General features: G+C 36.4%; 1 protein-coding gene across 11 annotated transcripts in view; it reads left to right on the top strand.

The window, feature by feature from the left end:
- Positions 1–6,550: 6,550 nt before the first annotated feature.
- The window catches only part of PACRGL (parkin coregulated like), a 178,702-nt gene continuing 162,305 nt past the window's right edge, over positions 6,551–22,947 (top strand). For 2 of the 11 annotated variants that reach the window (XR_002325700.2, XM_078148730.1), the window contains exons 1-9: positions 6,596–6,783; positions 7,977–8,099; positions 12,061–12,141; positions 12,274–12,428; positions 15,266–15,333; positions 17,578–17,668; positions 20,297–20,431; positions 20,897–21,004; positions 21,571–21,651. Coding sequence is in view for 10 of the 11 variants with exons in the window: in XM_078148730.1 (XP_078004856.1) it covers positions 8,081–8,099; positions 12,061–12,141; positions 12,274–12,428; positions 15,266–15,333; positions 17,578–17,668; positions 20,297–20,431; positions 20,897–21,004; positions 21,571–21,651 (738 nt within the window). In the remaining variant the exon portion in view is untranslated. Of the gene's footprint in view, positions 6,784–6,855; positions 6,970–6,990; positions 7,411–7,976; positions 8,100–9,190; positions 9,247–12,060; positions 12,142–12,273; positions 12,429–15,265; positions 15,334–17,577; positions 17,669–20,296; positions 20,432–20,896; positions 21,005–21,570; positions 21,652–22,947 lie in introns of those variants that run through there. The other 9 variants (XM_078148727.1, XM_078148728.1, XM_078148722.1 and 6 more) reach the window with 9 other exon arrangements.

Below are 22,947 nucleotides of genomic sequence, written 5' to 3'. Positions count from 1 at the left end.
CTATGCTCAGGGAACTTAGATTCTAATAAATAGATTAGAATATATAGATTCCATTCAAGAGTCTACTCCTTTATACTCTTTTTGAGGGGAATTTAATAACATTTTAAAAAAAGATTATGTTGTGTGCAAGGCACACTGAGGACACAAAGGTAAAAATAACAGATTCTTTGCACTTAAGGAGTTTACATGCTACCAGTGGTTATAGCTTATATATGGAATTAAATGGAATTAATACAAAGTAAGGTGTTATGGGAACAAATAGTAGGAACCAAGTGAATTCCTCACAGTCAGGGTGATAATGATAATGATGATGAGAATTAAGATGGATGTAAAGATCTAGATTTTTCTTTTGATCTTGACCATAAGATTTCACTGATATGGGGAGTTCACAATAAGAAAACTCTCCTCACCAACATATAACTTTTCTGCAACTTTTAGTCTTAGAGAGTTATCGAGGGGCACTAAGAAGTTGTTTTCATTCTCTCAGTTTACAGTAACTAATAGACATGGCAGTTTGAAATTTATGTTGGAGGACAGGTGAGACTCAATTTGAGGTTCAATATTTTTAACATATAACCAGGGATATATTGGAAAAGTTTAACAACTGGCCTGTGCAAATATACACATACATACATACACACACACACACACACACACACACACACACACACACACACACATACACCCATGACACACTTTTAAGCTTACTCTTTGCTATTAACATTTTCCCATTACTTTCTAAAGTCTTTTATTGTTCAGTCATTTTCAATCATGTCTGACTCTTCATGACTCCATTTGGGGTTTTCGTATTGGAGTGGTTTGCCATTTCCTTCTCCAGTTCATTTTACAGATGAGGAAACTGAAGCAAACAGGGTTAAATGACTTGCCTAGGATCACACAGTAAGTATCTGAGGCCATATGTGAACTCAGGAAGATGAGTTTTCCTGACTCCAGGCCTGGCTCCAGGCTTGACATTCTATCTACTGTGCCACTTAGCTGCCTCTTAAGTCTAGCAATCAAAAAGAACAATAAATCAAGCCCTGATTTGGTATAAATGCTCACAATGAAAATTTAACATTGGCTCTCACAAGCTAGTACCAGTTGGCTCGAGCACACCTTTGTACATAACACAAAAAATGGGGATAATTCATATTTGAGGCAGGATGTATCATGAAAAATATGTTGTATCTGGAATCAGAACAACCTGGGGTCTAGTTCAGGCTCTCCCATTTACTTGTATGATATTTTATAAGCCACATACCCATTTTACTGAGAAGGAACAGTTAGAATGATATATGCCCTGCCTATCTCTTGGGCTTTGGATCAGAAGAGATGATATATGTGAATTGGCTAAAAATTTTATATTTGTCATATAAACATAAAATATTAGGATAATTGGAAATTCATGATTTTTTCAAATTTAAAAATTCTTATTAGAATATGAATATGAAAAGGTATGATGGCTCTTTTAAGTCTAAAAGAGGCTTATAAGACTTTCTGAGGCTTAAAAGAGTCATTGTACCTTTTCATACTCCAATAGGAATCATTTGTTGTCATTCACATTTCCTTGCCATTCATCAGCTAAGTAAAAAACTGAATGAAATGTGTTCCAGTTCTGTAAAAATTACTGAGGAGCAATTCCTTTTTATTATCTTATAAATAAGTGAATTTGTAAAACTTCATGTAGTTTCATTATAAAATTGACTTTGTGACATTTTCACTTCGATTTTTCTTTACCTGTTGTTTGATCCCTTTGGCTTTATCTGCTGACTACTGTCATCAACAAGGTGTCAAATGGAAAGATACACATTGACCTATATGTATCAGAAGATATCTTGCCCAAAGTCTAAACAAAACAATTATTTATTCCTTGAATGTTCTTCTCCCTAGCCTGCATAATGCTGCATTATACACTGAGTTTGGAATATTGCAAAGTCTCTTCATTAACAATTGCACATATTGGTGTAATGTTCCACAAGGAAAAAACAAAGTGGATTTTATATATATTTATATATCTATATCTATATCTATATCTATATCTATATCTATATCTATATCTATATCTATATCTATATCTATATCTATATCTATATCTATATCTATATCTATATCTGACAAGTATTACAGATATCAGGCAGGCAACAAGCATTCATTAAATGCTTACAACGTGCCAAGAACTGTGCTAAGTACTGGGGATACAAATACAAACTAAAAATGATAGTCCCTGCCTTCACAGAGCTTATATTTTAATGGTGGAAGACTAACATATAAAAGGGGGCTGGAAGGGAGAGGGGTACGATGGCAAAATCTGTAGAGACAGAAGTGCATGAAGAAGAAAATGAAGAACGGCCAGTCTAGGCCTATCTCCAAAACGGAAGCTTACCAGTGGGACAAGGGGTCCAGCATGGCAAAGGTACATTGTATGGGATAAAAGCACCCTGGCACTGAGGGAAATGCCAGAATGAGAGGGCAGGTAAGTCATAGTCAATGAACTGAAATTAAGCTACATCACATTTGAAATATAACGTTTCAAAAGATAACAAACTATTCCAGTAAAAGCTCAAAGAGCAGCAGGTGATTTTTAACTCCAATGTTTACATGGTTGTGAATCCTGAAACGTGACAATCACAGGATTAAAATTTTAAATGAGTTAAGAGCAATGTCAAGAGGCATGGTGGGCATAAACATACTGCTTCATGTTACCAATGACCACCTACACACAAGAAACAATGGAAGAGACATTAACAAGCAAGTGTAAGAAGAGAAAAAGAGATGAGCAAGTTATGTGTTGAGAATGAGAGACAACAGATGGATAGCCCAGTTGTTTCATCGGTTTGCCTGGAACATCGAAAGAACAAGAGGAATACATACAGCTTGTTGAGCAGATCTTCTATTCAGGATTTAAGGGAAAAATACAGATTTACACAGAATGGAATGGCATAGTGGAGTTGTATAAGCACCAAGGGAGGAAGTACGAATTCAGATTACTCATCATGGATCCACCAAAATACAAGATACCAACTAGGTTTACCTACATCTCATCAAACCATTTATGTTTCTCACTTACAGAACTATATAGGTCAATTCCAGAATGATGGTAAGCATTTTTTTTTACAAAGTTTGAATGAAAGGAAATATGCTTAATATGCTATTAATGAGAAAATGACATTTTAGTTCATGTGCAAAAAATGGTTAATGATCAAGAGATTATTGTAAATGCCATTGTTATTGTTTAATGTTAATTATAATTAAACTTAAATTTGTAATATCTATATTATTAATGTTAATAACAGTAAGAGGAAGTCCATAATAACTGTTATCTTTTTAGAAAAGATACCACTATGTACATGCTATTTAATTACCCTGTATATTTGGATTTGTTCTTTTAAACTGTCAAAGAACTATTAAAAGAACAAATCCAAATATACAGGGTAATTCAACAGGACTTAGCATAAAGACTAGCTTTGAATTGCTAATATCTACAGGAGCTTTCAGAAACTGTAAAAAAAAATGGCCTGTTTTATTTACAATGTCATCTTTTCCTAATCTTCATTTCTTTCAATTATTGTCTAAGTTTGTAAGATGAATGCTATGTTTAATGTATATTTTATGGCATATCAAGTGGACCCAGATTATATGGTATATATTTTGCTTCCTTTCCACCAACTGAGTTTGCATAACCCTATTATTAGCTAGAGAAGGTTCCCAGTGGTTTCAGGCATTCCATAGTTAGCATGTACAATAATATGTTTTCTTATTATGTGACAATCTAGATTTACCAAAAGAGTCAAACATTCCTGACAAGAAATTACAAAATTGGGAAAGGTTTGAGACCAAAGTTAAAAATGCAAAATATGTTCTTGAACTTGATACTTTCCTATGACACATATGAATAAACTATTTGAAAACATTCGTCATGAACTCCTACTTATCTGTATCATAAAATCCTTGAACCTAAAATAGTGTATTTAAGATAGGGTATTTAAAAACACATGGCTTCTAAAGGCCATGACTAGAAGGGATAATATTTTCAGAAAGCATTTCAGGTAGAAATAAATATGGCTTTTTTGATTTGACATCAAATTCTCTCTATATAAAAGGTTCATCTATCACTGTTCACATTTCATATGGTCACTATTTTTCAGGGGTGCAGTAGAGTTTCTATGAGCACTGAGTAGTTTCTCAAACATGTCTATATAAAAGTAGTGTACAGCTATTTTAAAGCTTAGATTATGCAGCACCCTGGCACACAAACTACAGGGCAGTAGAAGGCATGTTTTCAGTGTACTGATCTTAATAATCAAACCAATGTCTGGATACAAATACCAATAGTTTCTTTCTCTTCTGCACCTAAGTCCAACACAGCTGGCAACCCTCTTGTTTTCCTTTTCAGCAAATGGATATTTCCATAGATATTCCATGGAAAGGGAGAAAACAATCTTCCCTCCTCCAGCACAGAAGAACCATTCTCCAACTAAGCAGGTAAGGATTTCTCCTTCCATTGTTCCAGAGGCACAGGACACATAGTTTCCTTAAACCCATCTCTCTTCCAAAATCTCTCATTTCTTTTAACGACTCTACTATCTTTCCAGGAACCTAATGACAAACCTCGAAACACTTTTTATTCTTCTGTCTCCCTCAATTCCTACAGCCAATCAGTTTCTGGGTCTTGTCTCTCCTACCTCTCATTTATCAGCCCCTGCCCCTTAGCTCCACTCACATAAACTCCAGCCTGGCCCAAACGCTCATTACCTCATGCCTGGTTACCCTTTATCTAGCCTGTTTCCCACCCCCACCCCCATGTCCAGGCATGAGGGTTTCAGCCAGGCTGCAGTTTATATGAGTAGAGCTAAGGTATTGCCAAGCTAAGTTAATAGTCTTAAAACCTAGATCTAACATGTCATCACACTATTCAACAATCTTTAATGGATCTCTGTTTCCTGCAGGATAAAAATATAAACTCCTCAGCTTAGCATTTAAAGTGCCCCCACCCCCATTCTGGCTCCCACCTACCAGTCTTTTCTCTCCCCCCCCCATACTACCCCACTTCAGTGTTTTGTATAAGAATGAAATGGATGCTTGGGATCTCCAAACACTCCCCCAGCCCCAGCTCCCACCTTACTTCTCCCATCTTGGGAAAATTCAGTCTACAAGTTTTCCCAAGATACACAGCAATGAAGCATTTAAGGGAAATGAAAATGTTTGTAATTACCTAGAAGGAAACCTGCTAATAAGTGAATCTGAAAACTGATTTACAGACACTTAAGTTTTGTCATATCTGACTCTTCATAACTCCATTTGGGATTTTCTTGGCAAAGATACTGTAGTAACAGTTTACCATTTCCCTTTCCAACTCATTTTACAGATGAGGAAATTGAGGCAAACAGGGTTCAGTGACTTGCCTACAGTCACACAGCTATTAGGTGTCTGAGGCCACTTTTAAACTAGGAAGACTGCCTTTCTGACTCCAGGCCTGGTACTCTACCCACTGTACCACCTGCATGCCCTACAGACATTATGCCACATTATATTTGGTCCTCTGAGTGGATTTTTCAGGAAGTAAATTTAGCATTTTAGATAAAATGTGAATTCACTGGTATAGGGAACTTTCTGAATGAGAAAACTCCCTCTAACAAGGAAAATGAGTATATTTTCTGAAATGTAAATTCTTAGACAGTTGCCTAGTTCAGCGATGTCAAACTCAGAGAAAAACTGAGAGCCACTAAGCCATACATAAAGTCCTTGCTGGTCACACATTGACTTAGGTTCAAAATGTAGTGTTATCTATGTTTAATTGTATTTTTATTTCATTATGTATTTCCAATTACATTTTAATCTGCTTTGGGCTGTACTAGGGAGCTCTGCTGCCCCAGGTGTATTTGACACTTCTGGCCTAGAGCCCTGAAGAGGTTAAGTGACTTGCCCAGAGCCACACAATCAGTAAGTATCAGAGGCAGAACATGAATGGTGGTCTCCTAATTTCCAGGCAGGAAAGGAAACAGGCATTTAATAAGCACCTACTGTATGCCAGGTACCATGCTGCTTCACAAATATCTCATTTCCAGGACAGTTCTTGTCCATTCCACCATGCTGATAGTTTAGCTCAGGGCAGTCTCTGAATGACTGCAGAATAGGTCTCTTAATAATGGCTAACATTTATTTATATAGTGCTTACTATGTGCCAGGTGCTTTACAAAGATCTCATTTGAGCCTCACAGCAACCCTGGGAAATAGCTATTACTACTATCCTCATTTTACAGATGAGGAAATTGAGGCTGATAAAATGACTTGTGAGAGCGTTAACAGTTACTGCGTGTCTGGGGCTGGATTTGAATTCAGATTTTCATGACTCCAGGGCCAATGCTGTAGCCACTGCGCCACGAACTAGTTCAAATTGGGAAGAATTTCCCAATATCTCTTCATTTTTCTGCCTCTTCTTTCTCGCTTTCCAGAACCACGTGACCCGCCCCTACATGGAGGGGCCACTAACGCCCGCCCCGAGCCCGCCAGCGCCTTCTCCTTGGCTCAGCGGGAGGCTGGCGCGCCAAGCGTCTGACGTCACCGCGACGACGTGTCGAGGCAGATGACGCACCTTTGGAGCTGTTGTCTCTTCCTCTGCGCCTTATCCGCGGCAACCCGAACTGGCTCGAGTGGTACCGGGTCCGACGGCCCCGGTCCGGGTGTCTGTGCCGATCGCGGCCTGTATGAAGGGACTTAGGGATTCGGGGCCGGGAGCTATGTGGTAGGACGGCTGCGGCGGAGGCCTGCGCTCTTGGAGATCAGGTGACTCTGATGCTTTTCCTGTTTGTCCCCAGCGGCGGGCGGGCTGGCCCGTTGCTATGGTGCCGTGGCGGCTCCGGCGCCCTCTTGGCCTCGGGCTGACTGTGGAGAAAATCCCTCTGCCTGGGGCGTGGGCGGGGGGGCGTCTGGGAACCGCTAGACGTTTCTCGTGACTCGGCTTAATGTCTGGTACCTCTTGTTACTCTTCCTGACCCCCCCACCCCCGCTCTTCCTCCTCTTAGTACCCAGTTGTGACCTGTTACCTCTCACTGGAACCGGACTCAGCCTGGGAATTTGGAGAGCCGGTTTTTAATCCTTTTGTTAGCAGAGCTGCGCTGGCCCGAAGGATGGTCGAGAGAACAGTGCAGGCTGGAAGGCTGACCCTGCAACGCCTTAGGTCTTTGGATATCGGTAGTCCAATCCCCTCGTTTTACGGAGGTGGAAACTGAGACCCCGAGGAAAGACACTAAGTCTCCCGACTCCGTTGCCTTTTACTGGCCGTTCTCCCAATGCGTGGTGTGCTGTTTCCCTTGAGCTTCTTAGAAGCCCTGACTTCCTTCAAGAATCTTCCACAGCTAGGGCCTTCCCTCTGAGATTACCCTCCATTTACACTGTAGGAATTTCTTCGGTGTACGTACTTTTTTGTATATTGCTTCCTCCATAGAAAGTGAGCCCCTGGAAGGTTGGGACTCCTTTTGCCTTTCTTTGTGTCCCCACTGCTTAGCAAAGTGCCTGGCAAATGTGTTATGTTCACTCCTTTCCGACTCTTCTGTCTATGGGGTTTTGTTGGCAAAGATACTGGAGTGGTTTGTCGTTCCCTTCTCCAGGTTATTGTACAGATGAGGAAACTGAGGCATACAAAGTAAAGTAAGTGATTTGGCCAGGGACACACACACACACACACTCACATTCACTATCTCTCTCTCTCCATACACACTGACGTTTTCAGAGTTGTTTAGATAGATAAATACATCTATATAATAAATACATATATCTACATAACAAATATATCTATCTCTAAATATTTTGGCGCTTACTATGTGCCAAGCACTATGCTAACAGCTGAAGATATAAATATAATCAAGTTCCCATTGCTGTCATTTGTTTGACAGGATTTTGTTAAGTTTTTTTAGGCGATATTCATTAATGATATTCACCTATAGTTTTCTTCCTGTGTTTTTTCTTTTCTTGTTTAGGTATTAGGACTATATTTGTCTCAAAAGGATTTTAGTAGGATGCTTTCCCCCTCAGTTTTTGAGAATAATTTATGAAGTAAGGATACTAATTGTTTAAAAGTTTGATGGCAATCGATTCAACAGGTACAGAGGTTTTTTTTTTCTCTTTTCTTTTGTAGTTCTTTTGTAGCTAGATATATTGCCCTTTCTGAGATGGGGTCATTTAAGATCTTTTAACTGGTCTTCTAGAAATTTGGGTATTTTATATATTTTTTAAATACTCTACTTCTTTCGTGTTCTCAGTTCTGTTAGCATATGGCTATTGCTGGCTAATTTGCTATTTTATTGATTTGATTTTCTGTCCTTTAATTAGATTAGCTAAAGGTATATTAATTTTATTAATCTTTTAAAAAAGCAAGCTGTTTTATCGTTAATGTGACTTTTTGGTTTCTAGTTTAACATTTCTGATTTTTAATATCTCGTTTTGTGCTTATTTTAGGATTGTTTGTTTTTCTAATTTGAAAAATTCGTATTCAGTTCATTAACCCTCTTCTTATGATTTGTTAATGTATGTTTATAGGGATATTAACCCCCTTTCCCCTCAGCTACTTTAGCTTCAACCTAGAAATTTGGGTATGTTGTTTCAGTATTATCATTTTCTTTCACATAATTATTAGTTTTTATGATTTGTTCCTTGACCGATTCATTAAGTCTCCATTTGGATCTGAGTCTTTTGTTTGTGGTTCCTGAATCAATGGCTGTTTTTATTGAGATGTGTTCTATAAGGGATATAATTACTATTTCTGCTTTTTAGCATTTGTTTATGAAATCTTTATGCCCTGCTATATGATCAGTTTTTGTAAAAGTTACATGTGGTGCTGCAAAATACCTGATTCTTTTATATTCCCATTTAGAAGATGCTTTAGTTTCTCCAAGAACTTATTCAATTATTTGTTTGCCTTTTTGTTTATCATTCTGATAAATTTAACCAAAAAATTGAGAGGGGGATATTGATGTCTCCTGTCATTGTTTATGTTATTGTCTACATCTTGTAAGTGGGTTAATGTTTCCTTTATCAATTAGTTCTAAGGCATTTCAAATGTATAAGTTTATTACTGGCATTGGTTTGTTGTTTCTTAGTTCCTTTCAGCATAATGTAATTTCTTTGTTCCTTTTTTATTTTTTGAATATCTTTGTTTTTGTCAGATAGCATAATTTTAACTTCTGTCTTTTAGGATTCGCATTTAAAATTGTGAATTAGATTCACATATTCCTCCATTTCTCTCAAATAGTGAGTATTTTCATGTTATAATTACACTTCTTCCTCCCACCCCCATTTGTCACCCTTTTCTCCTTGGAATTTTGTTTATTCATTCCTTTATCTTTCCTGCTTTTATATGGTTATTTGATTCTTCCCCTCTTTTTGCCCTTGCCCTTCACGTAGATCCCACTTCTTCTTCATTCAAACTAACTAGTCTTCATTAGTTTAAAAAAATTTTTTTTTTCTCACCCTATTTTAGAAAGGATTTCTCTCACTTCCTCATTATCCATACTCTTTCTACTCTAGATCCACATTCTCTGGTTCATAACCCATATAGTTATTTTTCTTGGAATCAGAATTTCCCAGGTACCCATTCTGGGCCTTTCCCTCTGAGCAGTTTCTATCACTTTCTCCTTTGTCCCTCACTCTCTGAACAGTTCTAGTTCCTGCAGGTAACAGGGAGAATACTGTGCCTTGGTGGGATAGTCTCTACCTCCACTTTCCTCAGAATCTCCCTATGGCTGTATCCTCCCACTTCCCTCGTTGCCCTGCCCTCTTAGCCCTGCCTGTCCCTTCCCCAGGTAGGAGGTCTTTTTTAGCCCCAAATACCTCAGACCATATCCAGCACAAGGTCCCTACCTCCATTCATAGAACACTTCTGTGATAATTGTAAACTTTTGTTGTTTGATATCATATGTCATGGATATTGTTTGAGATAATGATAGGACTTTGATATGGAATCACTGAGACTAAATGGTCCTAATGTCCATAGAGGCATATAGGAAAAATAGCTGTATTTTCCCACTGTTTTTAGTTCTCTATCAGGTGGATAAGGCTTGCACCTTTTTGGTTGTATGAACTCAAATCTGCTGTAGGGATCTTAAGTCATTCTCCTGGAGCATAAGTGGAACCTGGCAACACACTTACCTACAGGCAACTCTGTTTTTTGTGGGCCCACATTATGAAATGGAAGGCTGTATGAAATGGTGAGGGGAGAAAGGAGATAGAGGAGAGTGCGATGTGTTGATGTTAGTTATCTTCAGTTGATGTTAGACCCTTTCACCAGTTTGTCCAAGCTTCACCCAAGCCTGGTGTCCATGAAGGACCCCAAGAACACATCTGGCTGTGATTAGGAATGACCCTCCTACCTGCTTTCAGCCAAGCCTGTTTGGGGGTATGTAATCTTGCTGACTGCAGCCCCACTGGGTTGAGTTTCTTGCACGTGGGGACAGACCTTTATATCTTTCTATTGCCACAGTGTGTATATGTGCTTTGTTTGTCTGCTTGCTGCATGACATAACAATAAAGCCTGTGATTGTATCATTTCCCTGAGTACTAATTTTCTGGAAATTCTGAACCCAGGTATTTGTTTTAACCTGAACCTTGAGGGGTCAAATAAACCAACCTCTCTTCAGCCACAGGAACATTCATCAGTGGAACCCTGTCCCACCACCAAAACAAAGCCTCCCTCTTTTTTCCTGTCCCCTATTTAATCTTCCCTCCCTCCTCCTCATCTACTCTGCAGGCCCTTTTCTTCCTGAGAACCCAAAGAAGTGACCTTACCTTCATTGGACCCAGATGTGCATCACACTGTCCTCTGTCTCCTTTCTCCTCTCACCATTTCACACAACCTTCCGTTTCATAATGTAGGCCCACAAAAAAACACTGAGTCACCTGTAGGTAGTGTGTTGCCAGGGTCTGTTTATGCTCCAGGCCCTGACTTCCCCTTTCACTGCCGTTTCCTAGTGTACATTTAGAAAGAATTCTTACTGGTCTTTCTGCTCTGTCAGAAGCATATAATCTCGTCAGGTCTGATTTTCTTTCTAACAGTGTTTCAAATGCCTCTTTATTATTGAGCATCTATCTTTTTTTTTCACTTATGGCTAAACTCAGATTTGCAGGGCAGGTCACCCTGGGCTGCATCCTGAGCTCCATTCTTTTGAAGCTCCATTTTGGAATACTTTCCATTCTCTCTTGTTTTATTCAACTTTGCCTGCCTGGGTATTTGAAGAGGTTTCTACTTGCAGGGAATTTGTTTCTGAATTAAATTGCTAATTAGCCACTATGTTTCTTAGAGTTTGTAGCTTTGGGTTTTTTGATCAACCTGTGAATTCTTTTAATTAGTATTCTGTGTTCAGAAGTTCTGAGCAATTTTCTTGTTTTATTTCTAGTATTATTTATGTTGTTCAGGTTTTTTGACTTGTCTTGTTTTTCTGGGAGGCCAGTAATTCTTGGTTTGTCTCTGCTTGTCATGTCTTCTAAATCAGTATGTTTTGCTTAGAGAGCATATTTTCTTTTAATGTTGTTTTTGCTCCTCCTAGATTTTTCTTTACTTCTGTGTATTTGCATTCCAAATGAATCATTGTCTCTCTTGTATCTTTGAAGCTTGGCATCACAGATTCAAGTTTTTCTGTTATGCCAGTTATTTCTCCTATGTACACTATGAATTTTGCTCTCCTAATTCTCCTTTCTCTTTTAAACTGCCTAAGAAAAATGTGTTGTTGCCAGCTAGGTAGCGTAGTGGCTAGAGTGCTGGGCTTGAAGTCAAGGAGAACTTGAGTTACAATCTAGCCTCAGACAGTTGGTGACTGTGTGATCCTGGGTAGTCACTTAACCTCTCTTTACCTTAGTTTTCTCAACTGTAAAATAGGGATAATAATAGCACCTACCTCCCAGGATTGTTATGAGAATCAAATGAGAGATTTGTGTTTAGCACAGTTCCTGGCATGTAATAGGTGCAAAATGTATACTTACTCCCTTCTTTTATTTCTTGTGGCTGTGTTACTTTTGTGCCTTACTACTGTTAATAGATTTTTCTGCTGACTAAAGTTATTTTTTTCTTAGTTTCAGGAGCAACCATTAAGAAAGGAAGAATGCAGAAATCTGAGAGTCATGGAAGCCTACAGATGAGAAACAGAGTGACAGGTACGTTCTTTGTATCACACTGAAGAGGTAGTCAAATAATTTGGTACATTTTCTAATGATAGGATTTTTATATACATAGGGGTGCAGAAGGTGAACCTTATTTTACCCTGAATTTTTTTCCCCAACATATAGGGACCTATGAACAAAGAACATCATCAGGTTCCAAAGCAAAACATAGATCTGTAGTACACCAAAACAAGTCATTACCTTCCAACAATTCTCCAGATTTTGTAAAGAAACCTCACCCTCGGCCAAGTGATAAACTTAATCCTAAAACTATTGACCCGGTAAGTAAAAGGAGTACCTTAAAATTAACATATTATTCACTTTAAAAAGAATACACTTGATTGTGATAATTGATGTTATCTCTTTGATATCTTGAATTTCTTCACCCCCAATTTAAAATAGAATACAATGAATAGGTGTGGTAATAAAGAGGAAGAAGAGCTCAGAATACTAAAATGAAATACATCTCAACATTTTATTGATTATGTATTTTGTAAATCATCTATTTCAGTCCCCTACCAGATGCATGAATCTTTTCTATAATATATGTAATCAGTTGTCATCAAAGGCTTAGCTTGAACGGTTTTAATCGTTTGAAAGTTCTTCCTTATAGTAAGCAGAAATTTATCTACTTTTAACTTCTCAGTAATGCTGTGACTAAAAGTCATGGAACCACCACAGTTTTTGAAGAATGTAAATTACTCTTGCCACATGACTAGCCCACTTTTTTTTCTGGTCATAAATCTACCTAATGACATTTTTTAATGCCATTTCTCTTTTGCAGTTCTTGGTTGGTAATGTTTTGCATATGTACCCAATGTGCCCTTCTTCATTGCCCTTTGGTTATTCCTTGAGATTGTGGTAGTTCATTATTTATAGCCATTAAGCATCACAAGAAGAAGATAGATATTTGAAACATAAATCTTAGTTTCAGACTGAAGTTTAAGGTCATTAAAGTGCTCTAATTTACAGGTCAGTTTCATATTCAGTTCTTCATTGAGTTCGTTATCACTTTACACAATGGTTGAGCAATTCTTTGGGTAATGTATCCAATTGAATATCATAGTATAAACTACTAGCATGTGTTATCCATTTAGTTTTTCCATTCTGTATATTTGGGTCACTTTCTTGGGCAGTTATGGGTATGATTTTGGTAGCCATATAGCATTTTAAAGCTTGATGAAATCAGCATAAATATCATCTGCAAACAGTAGCATCTGGTGGACCTTACAACTTGTCTATTTCAACTTCAGCCTCCCTGACAATGGCAAGCATTCATCTCCCCTTTTTTGACTGGCATAATAATCAGAGAGTCATACAAAAAATGTATCCATAGTTACATCTCCCCAAAATATTTTATAGTTTTGATGAAATTAGAGATGGGAAAGCAGGCATATGACTTGGATTTTAATTTCAACATATCCAAAACTGAACTCATCATCTTACTCTCAAAGCATTACCTAGAGCCTCCCAAACTTCCCTCTAAACCAGTATTCTCCTTTGATTACACATTTCTCTACTTAGAATGAAGATCACGTGGTGTGTTGGCTGAAGTGAGTTTTCTGTGTGTTTTTTTTTTATTTTTTCTAGACTGCAGTTCTTTTGGTATTTTTGTTTTGTCAGTTAGCTTACATTAGTTAAATATCTCAAGAAAATGGTGATGTTCAAGTGTTTTTTTGTTTTTTTTTTTTAACCTGCTTTCCATTTTTATTACAGGGTGCTATTTAAATCAGTCAGGTGATAATTTTATTTTTATTGTATTTTTAGTTTGATTTTGATTTGATCTTTGTTCTGATAATTTCATGGTTGTACTACACAGTTGATTCTGAAATGTCTCACATAGTAAATAGTTGTTTCTCATTTGTTAAAATGTCATTTTAGTTATTTATAATATTATTGGTGTTCTCCATATCCAATAGCTCCTGAATCTCTTTTCTAAGAAAGTATTTATAATATATAGCCATGAGATTTTTCTATGATATATAGGCTTTTGACCTTTCTTGTTCCTAGTCCTGAATCATATTTTCATATGTGTGTGATTTTCTCCACCTTTGCCTTAATGTTCGCGAGGTCTTAAAATAAATGTTGATCTAATTTGGAGAGTCTTTAGCTAGCGTTTGTCTATGTCCTCTGCAGGAAATGTTGGTATGTAAGCTGCAATTATTTTCATTGTTTTCTTAGACAAGCTTGTGATACAAAATGTTTGTATCCTATGAAATAAATCTTGATTTTTTTCCCCCCTCTTTGGTACAATAATGAGAATTCCAATTCTTTTACTCCTCCAAGGAGAACCTGTGAGTCATCCTTCCATTTAACTTAAAACTTCTACAATGTCAGGCCTGATAGTAATTTTTTGTGTGTTTACTTTTTGGTCGTAGCCAAGAATCTCACGTTTTCTAACAGGATGTATAGATATTCTATAAACTGTAATTATTATCATTCTGGTCCTCTTTTTCCACCACCCCATCAAAGTGTCAAACATGGTAGGAAGCCATACAGGACCCAGCAATTTTTTTCATTTTTTTTTTTATGTGTGCTAAAGAATTTGGTACCAAGTGACCTGCCCCCTGCTGATGGGCCTCTCTGTATTTAGGCTGGTTCTCAGAAAGCAGATATATTCTGGTTTTGGCACTGTGTAGAAAAGAAAATGTTGTTTGTGTGAATTCTCTTAAACTCTCTTGTTTGGAAAATTAAAATGAATTTTTTTTCACCCTCTGGGTGACCAGAAAGTTTCATTTACTACTTGTGTGGCTTAGTGACAAGAGTTTTTGTAAGCATGTATCTTTATACTGCATCATACCTAGTTCACCTGAAGTATAGACTTCTCACTAATTCATAACAAGGTTGAAGTGATGAAAAACTACAATCTAAATTTTTTTTGACAAATATAAAACCAATACAGATTTTATATGTACATATATATGTATATGTATATATTTTAAACCATCATTGTAGCTTCTAAGTCTGATCTTTTCCCTGTTTCTATATATAATATCTTACTACCTTAGAGGTTGGGCCTTCCTTATATATTATGAAGATATAGTAGTGTAATGCTTATATGCAAACTCTTGATGTACACAATAAAGTAGCATTTTTTTCTTATTTAATTTCATTTCAGTTTAGTGATCAGCCACGTGCCCCTTCTGCATTTGCTGCTATTTACTCCAAAGGAGGTATTCCTTGCAGGTAAAATCAATTAGCGATGTAATAGATCATATTCCTGAAATGACTTTAATCAAATTAAATAGTTTTTATAGGTTAAGTATGTTAAGAATATCAATTGCCTTTGGGACTTAATGTCATCGGGAAAGTTCTCTATTGGAGTATCCTAGTTACCTATGCTTTACCCTATACTATTAAACTTTTTTTTTCTGTGACTTTGACAAAGACATAATTATTTCATTCTTATCCAATTTGCAGATCTTATGCTTGTTAGATGACATATTCAGAATCCGAAAAGGAGCAGGATATGCTAGAACTTTGGGCTGTATCTAGTTCAGTGACATTTAACAAGAGTAAATGTGGAGTCTTACACTTGAATTTTAAAACGTGAACTTTATGTTTGGGATGTATGGCTAGACAACAACGTGACACACACACACATCTAGAAGTGATCTGTGGATTTTAGTGGATTACAAGTTTTGATAAGAGTTGACATGATATGACAACAAAAAACCAAATACAGTCTTGGTCTGCCTTAAGAAAGGTTTAGTGTCCAGAACTAAAGAGACTATAATCCAACTGTCTTCTGCCCTGGTCAGACCATAATAGAAGTATTACTCAGTTCTGAGCACCATATTTTAAGAAGGGGTGGGGAATATGGTGCTAGATTAAATCTTGCCGTGAGTATTTAATAGTTGTGTGACTGGACAGGACACCTAAACTTCCCTGATCCTCAGTTTCTTCATTTGTAAATGGAAATATCTGTGGTACCCACATCGCAGGGTTGTTATCAGGTTCAAATGAAAGAGTGCTTTGCAAACTTAAAAAGTACCATATACATTTCCATTGTTGTTAATGTAATTATAAGTTCACAGAGAAAGGCCTCCAAGATCATGCCATATGTGATTTAGTGGAAAGAAATGTAGTTGTTTATTCTGGAGCTGGGAAAACTCAGGCAGGGTCATGTTAGATGCTGTCCCTGGCTGTTATTAGCCCTGGTGCTTGTTCCCATTGTCGCCCACCTCTTCACCACATGCCATGAAGATCCTCACTCATAGATAATGTAGGAAAACCTAACAGGATTCTGTACTGTTGATTCCTTAAGCTCTAGGGATTGTTTCCCAGTACTAATGCAGCCTGATTCCAGCTTCTCAGCACTAGCATTTTTATTTGTTGTCACACCTCTACTAACTACTGCATCACTCCTCCCCAAAAGTTACTCAGTCTGAGTTCAAACCCGGCCTCAGACCAAATACTTGACTTACTAGCTGTGTGACCCTGGGCAAGTCACTTAACCTCAGTTGCCTTAAAAAAAAAAGAAAGTTACTCAGTCAGAAGGTTTTTTTGGGGGTAACAAATCACCTTTTGTAGTAGTTGGCTATCTTTTTGTTGCCACTGCTATACTATGTTAGCATAGCTGTTGCCCTTGTAGCTGGGTGGAAGTTCAGTTCATGTAGGTGCTCTTCAGGTTCAGCATCTAGGTCCTGCTGTCCTTGTTCATGATCAGTAAATATTCTTCTCCTATGGTCTGGGTCTTCATGCAAAATACTCTTCAGATTAAGGCCCACTGTAAACCTTTCTCAATATCTATGAATTTTGGTTTTATTTGAAACCTTTTTTTTTAAACCTTCAGTTTTTCTTTAAATTACCTTTTCTTTTTTTGTAACCTTAGATAAAATGTTTAGCATACATTGCTGCTTTGTTATTGTAGCTGTAACAGTGATTTAAATATTAATGTTAAGACCATAAATTAAGGTCAAGGCATACATTAAGGATCTTCCTGTTAATAACTGGCTGGAGTTCCAGAATGGTATGTCTTAACATCCCCCACAGGGATAAAATTTAGTTGTACTTAAAGAGTTCATCGGATTACAGATTTAGAGCTTGGAAGTGACCTTAAAAGTCACCAAGTTCAACTCCTTCATTTTTACAGATGTGTTTAAATTACCTCCCTAAAGTCACTCAAGTATTCAAACCTGAGTCTCTTACTCTGAATCCAATGTTCTTTGCACTACAGCATGGTTCCTCCTTCATCAAATCAATATTACTTGATCATGAATCCTTATCAAGGGAGAATTTTTCTATAACTAAAAGCTACTTCACAAGATGTTTTTAATAAGCTCTTTGTCATGTGACAACATTGCTGTATACTAGGAAATGACAAAATAATTGAGCTTGGTAGACACTCTGATAAAAGTTTATTGTGTTAAGAATATTTACAAAGAATACCATTTCATACTTACTGATTCACTGTCTTTTATGCCTCAGGTTGGTACATGGTTCAGTAAAACACAAATTACAGTGGGACTGTCTTCCTGAAACTCTTCCATTTGATCCTCTTCTTATTACTTTAGCAGAGGTAAAGACTTTCTTTCTCCCCAATTATTATCAAACATTTTGAAGCCATATTAATTGTTAGGTAATGAAATAGGTAATTTCCTGGAGCTTATTTAATGTTTTTGGTATTTAGATAAGAAACGTTGATGTGGGAATACTACCTTTGATTCATTGCTGAAGGATTAATTATAAACTATTTCATAAACTAGAAGAAGCTAATTTTCTGCAAAGACAGGAATTTATTACACATGAAAAAAAATTTTTTAGACTAAAAAAATTTTTAACTAGATTTTTAAAAAATCCAAATACTTGATCTTTGTACAGAAGAAAAATGCTTATACTATGAGAACTTTAAATGAAAGGAGACAAATATTTGATCTGTTTAAAAAATACATTTAATATTTTTGTTATAATGTGTTATAAGAAACTGACATCTTTTTAATAACATAAGTATTCTTTTATAACAACACATTTATAGATATTTTTCATAATACTCAAATACATTGTTTTTGTAACTTTTTTTTTTTTGGAAGGGACACTGTAATTGCATTTTAGTTAAAATTTGTATTACAAAAAAGCTGGTAGTGTAAGAAGCCCCAAGGGGAAGCAGTAGTGTCTTCTGATAATGCCATCTGTGGGGAAGAATTCTTCTTATAATTTAGAAATAGATTTGCCTTGCAGGGAACTCTAACCTATTAGGCATTTGCTGTTCACATGGGTTTGGTATTACGAAAGGCAAATGGCACTGCAGAATTTACCCTGACCTGCTCTTTATTCAACAAGACAGTCCGTCTCTCAGTTTTTCAACTTTCCACTTGGCTGTCCCCATGCCTGGAATTCTTTGCTTCGTCTCCGCAAGAGGCCTTTCCTGGCTTACCTGATTAGTGCCTTCCTCTTAGAGATTACTTACTTCTCATCTACTCTGTTGTATGTATCTTATAAGAAGTATCTGATTATTTGTATGTTGTCTCCTCCATTTGGATGTGCGCTTCTTAAGATCAGGGTCAGTATTTTTGCCTTTTTTTTTATGTCCCAAGTTTAGTTCAGTGCCTGTTATGTAGAAGGGACTGAATAAGTCTTTCCTAATTGATTGACTTATAATCAGAAGACCTGAGTTTGAGTCCCAGCTCTGTCACACTAAATTGTGTGTCACTTTGAAGAAGTCACTCAACTTCCATGAACCCCAGTTTCCTATTTTTTAAAATGAGAATAGTAAGAGGCCACCTATATACTTTTGAGGATTATTTATGAGTAATAAAGCACTTTGTGAACTCTAGAAAATAAATGTGAGTTATTTTTTGCATTTTAATATCCCTTGAGCCAATTATTAGGCTTGCTGCTTTCAGCACATTAATATAAATAGGTAATAGTATAATCATAAAGAAGGTCACAGAGTTAATAGTCTTATAAATAAAAAAATTAAAACAGAACCTTTTCTTTTCCTATTAAAAAAAATCTTGCCCTTCCTGTTATTGTAGTAATGGAAATAAGTGGAAAGGTTTGAGGGGGGATTTCTTTATTATTTATTAAGCTAGACCTGTGATTGATTTCATCAGTACAGGAAGTTCCGGTTGAGAGAGATGCTCTACCAAATGAAAATCCTCTACCAGTGCAAATGAGTAGTTTCTCTGAAATTTATAGTCTTATAGAGTTGTTTGCAGCACTGAAAGGTTAAGGAGCTTGCCCAAGGTCACACAGCCTGGGCCTTGGACTCCCAGATGAGCTCTATCCACTGTGCCATCTTGTGAAGGAAAATAGACCCTGGGAAAATGTCTTCTCATCTTACATATTCTTAACAAGTATTTCATCATTGTACTCATGAGCCAGGATACTAGTTTCTCCTTTTAAGTTTCTGAGGGATTTGCACTTCCTATGAATGTGTATAGCAGTCTTCATTTTTTTTTCTGTCTCTTCTCTCACCAATGACTTTATGGGATCTCTTTTTTCATAGAATAGAGCAGAGTGTGCTGGATCAATTTGGTGTTAAAAGTCTAATAAAAATGGTTGTAGTATAGTACTTTACAGGGATTCGTAGTATTTTACAGTGCTTTGTATATACAAAACAGTTTCCTCACAATAATCCTGTGAGTTGGTAAGTATTAGTTATCCCTGTTTAAAAGATAAGGGAACTGTCAAAGGTTCAGTCCATGATCACACTAACTAGCTATTGTGTACAACAGGTGGAACTCAAAAGTCAAGTCCTCTGACAAAAAGTACTCTTTCCATTACATGTTGTTGCCTTTTTTAAAACTCAGAAATGTGAAAAGAAGTCATCTTTGAATTGAATTTAAATCCAGCTAATCTTAGAATAGGTTGGGGTGATTTCTTTTATGGAGGTGTCCTTACAGCCTCTCTTGCTAAGGGAATGTTGCACAGCCTTAGGCATGCATGAATACAACTAATATTTAGTAGGAAAAATAAAAGTATCAAAGATGGCACCTTGTTTTATTTAGAAGGTCAGAATGGTAATTGCTTCCTATTTTTCCTTTTGGTCCCAGTTTTAATTGTAGTACTGATTATTACTGAAATTGTACTTCCTGACTGGGAAGGTGTAATAATGAACATATTCTTTTTGTTATTATGATGCTTCTTGATTTTTTTCTTAATATGACCAAACCTATATAAAATCACATTTTTATGTGTTTAACAGGGTCTAAGAGAGACTAAACATCCATATACATTTGTATCAAAAGAAGGTTTTAAAGAATTACTTTTAGTTGAAGGTGCTACTGAAAAAACTGTGCCCTTGCTACCTAGATTGGTTCCTGTCTTGAAGGCAGCTCTGGTATGTTTTTTTTTTCCTTTAAATTTCAAAGACTTCGTGTAAAATCAAAAATCCCAGCAGGGATTATTTTTTAATATTTTAGCATAATTGGTTTTCATCAAATTATGTTTTATGTAATTAATCTGTGCAAGAAAGACTGATCTGTCTTTGAACTTGGGTATCTACTTTGATGCTCTCAGAATTACAATCTGGTTTTGAAGGGCAGATATCTTTAGAGGAGGTACCAAGAGTAAACAATATTTTTAAATTAATCTTATATTTACATTTAAATAATACACTAAATATTTCCATTGGAAAGTATATCCAGTGCTTTTAATACAGTTGAGAATTTGCACTTGTTTCTGGATCTTGGGGTAAGAATTATAGCTTTAAAGCTTGTATGTTTAGTTGGTAATTATCCTGTAGTCATAGATGTTGAATTTTATTTAATCATGACCTTTTCTCTCTTCCCTTCTCCCCCAAAAGACCCATTCAGATGGTGAAGTGTTTGGAAGGGGATTAAATGCTTTAGTACAATTGAGTGGTGTAGTTGGGCCTTCTCTAAATGATCATCTGAAGCATTTGCTTACAAGTGTAAGTATCAAAAATATTTGATTGTGCTGTTCTCTAATATTTTTAGCTTTTCCTCTTAATTTTTGGGCTGGACTTGTGATTTCCATAGTAATTTGATTGCTTAACTTGCACTGAGGAAATGCCATTTGAGTTACTCGCCTCTACCACAATTGCCAGGGGCATTGAGAAGTTAAATGAATTTGTGTGAGGGTCACATATCCACCATAAGTCAGGGGGAAGAGAATCCCAAGTTTTCTGTACTTGAGGCCAGCTGTGACAGGTTGTCTAATTTTAGATTCTAATCTGTACCTTTTAATATTATACATTAGTGTATTTTAGATTTCTATTAAAGTTAATTCTCAAGAGAAGACTTAAAATTACTCTAAAAGAAATTGAATGCCCAGATGCTCTAATAATGTCACTGGTGTTTTTTCCCCAATTAGCCTATTTTTAAGGGTTGTATGTTAGTGAAATTTGGAAAGTTTTCATATGGTTATGGTTGAGTTTTTAGTCTCATTTTTGTCTTTGTGTCACCCAGTGTCTTGTGCATAATATGTTGGATGAATATGTTGTCATTCTTTTTCAAGCTTTCCAAGAGACTAATGGATAAGAAATTCAAAGAGTCAATCACCACCGCTTTACAAAAGCTAGAACAACATGGTGGAAGTGTGAGTAAAAAGTTATTCTTCCTTTCATTTATTTAGAAGCAACTGTAAGGTTAAATATTTTTCCTCACTTTAAATTTTTTTTGTATTTTAATCATTCAAGACCTACCTTCTCAACCTCCTACCTCATCCCCTCACCTTCCATTGAGAACAAAAGAAAAATGAAACCCATTAAAAATATGTGTTGTCAGTCAAAGCAAACTTCCACGTTATTCACATCCAAAATTTTTTTTCTTATTCTGAATTCATTTCTCTGTCAGAAGGTGGGTAGCATGTATTATCATTTGTCCTCTGGAATCCTGGTTTTTCATTGTGCTGATAAGAGTTCAGCACAATAGTATTCTATCCATTTCTATACCACACCTTGTTCATTCATTTCCCAATTTATGAGTAGCCCCTCAAATTCCCATGATTTGCCACCTCAAAAAGAGCTGTGTAAATATTTTTGGATATACTTACATTTTGCTTTGCTTAGGACTAATCCCTCCTGTAATCTGCTGTCTTAATTTCCCTCTGATTTCCCTATTGAGTGAAATGTTATTTCTATACCTAACTCTGTGTTTTTAATATTATCAAGATATATACCCACTCCTAGGCCTTGTCTAATTGGAATTCTCTCTGAATTCTGATGATGATAGGGGAGTCAGAAGGGGACACAGGTATCTCCCCATTTTTAAATATAAGCAGTTTTTAATCTTTGTTTAGTCTTTTGTCATTGTTCATTTATGTTTGCCTTTATGTTTTGCTTCACTTTTGTGTTTGAACTTCAAAGCTTCTTCACAGTTTTGGTCTTTTTATCATCAAGAATGGTCTCTGTTTCATTAGAGGTCCTCCTTTTTCCTCTCTAGCCATATACTCATTTTGTTTGGTAAGTTATTCTTGACAGTAAAGCTCATATCCTTTACCTTCTAGAATATTATGTTTCAAGTTCTTCACTTCGTGGTGGTGGCTACTAAATTGTGGGTCATCCTGACTATGGCACCTTAGTACTTGAATTCTTGCTGCTTGCAGCATTTTTCTCTGACCTAGGAACTCTGGATTTTGATTGTGAAGTTCCTAGGAGTTTTCATTTAGGGGTTTCTTTCAGGAGGTCACTGGTGGATTCTTTCTATTTCCACTTGGCTCTCTGGTTCTAAGAAAGCAAAGATTTCTTGAAATATGCTGTATAGACTTTTTCTTTTTTCGGTCATGGCATTGATAGTCTAGTGATTCTTAATTTTTTTTCCTTAATAAGTTTTACAGGGCAGTTGTTAATACTTCTTTTGTGACTTTTTTCCAGCCTTTTGACTTTGTTTAAAT

The sequence above is a fragment of the Phascolarctos cinereus genome, unplaced genomic scaffold, assembly GCF_003287225.1.
Source record: "Phascolarctos cinereus isolate Bilbo 61053 unplaced genomic scaffold, phaCin_HiC Scaffold_9;HRSCAF=440, whole genome shotgun sequence".
Classification (NCBI taxonomy): Eukaryota; Metazoa; Chordata; class Mammalia; order Diprotodontia; family Phascolarctidae; genus Phascolarctos; species Phascolarctos cinereus.
This window is presented reverse-complemented; position numbering and strand designations above follow the sequence as displayed.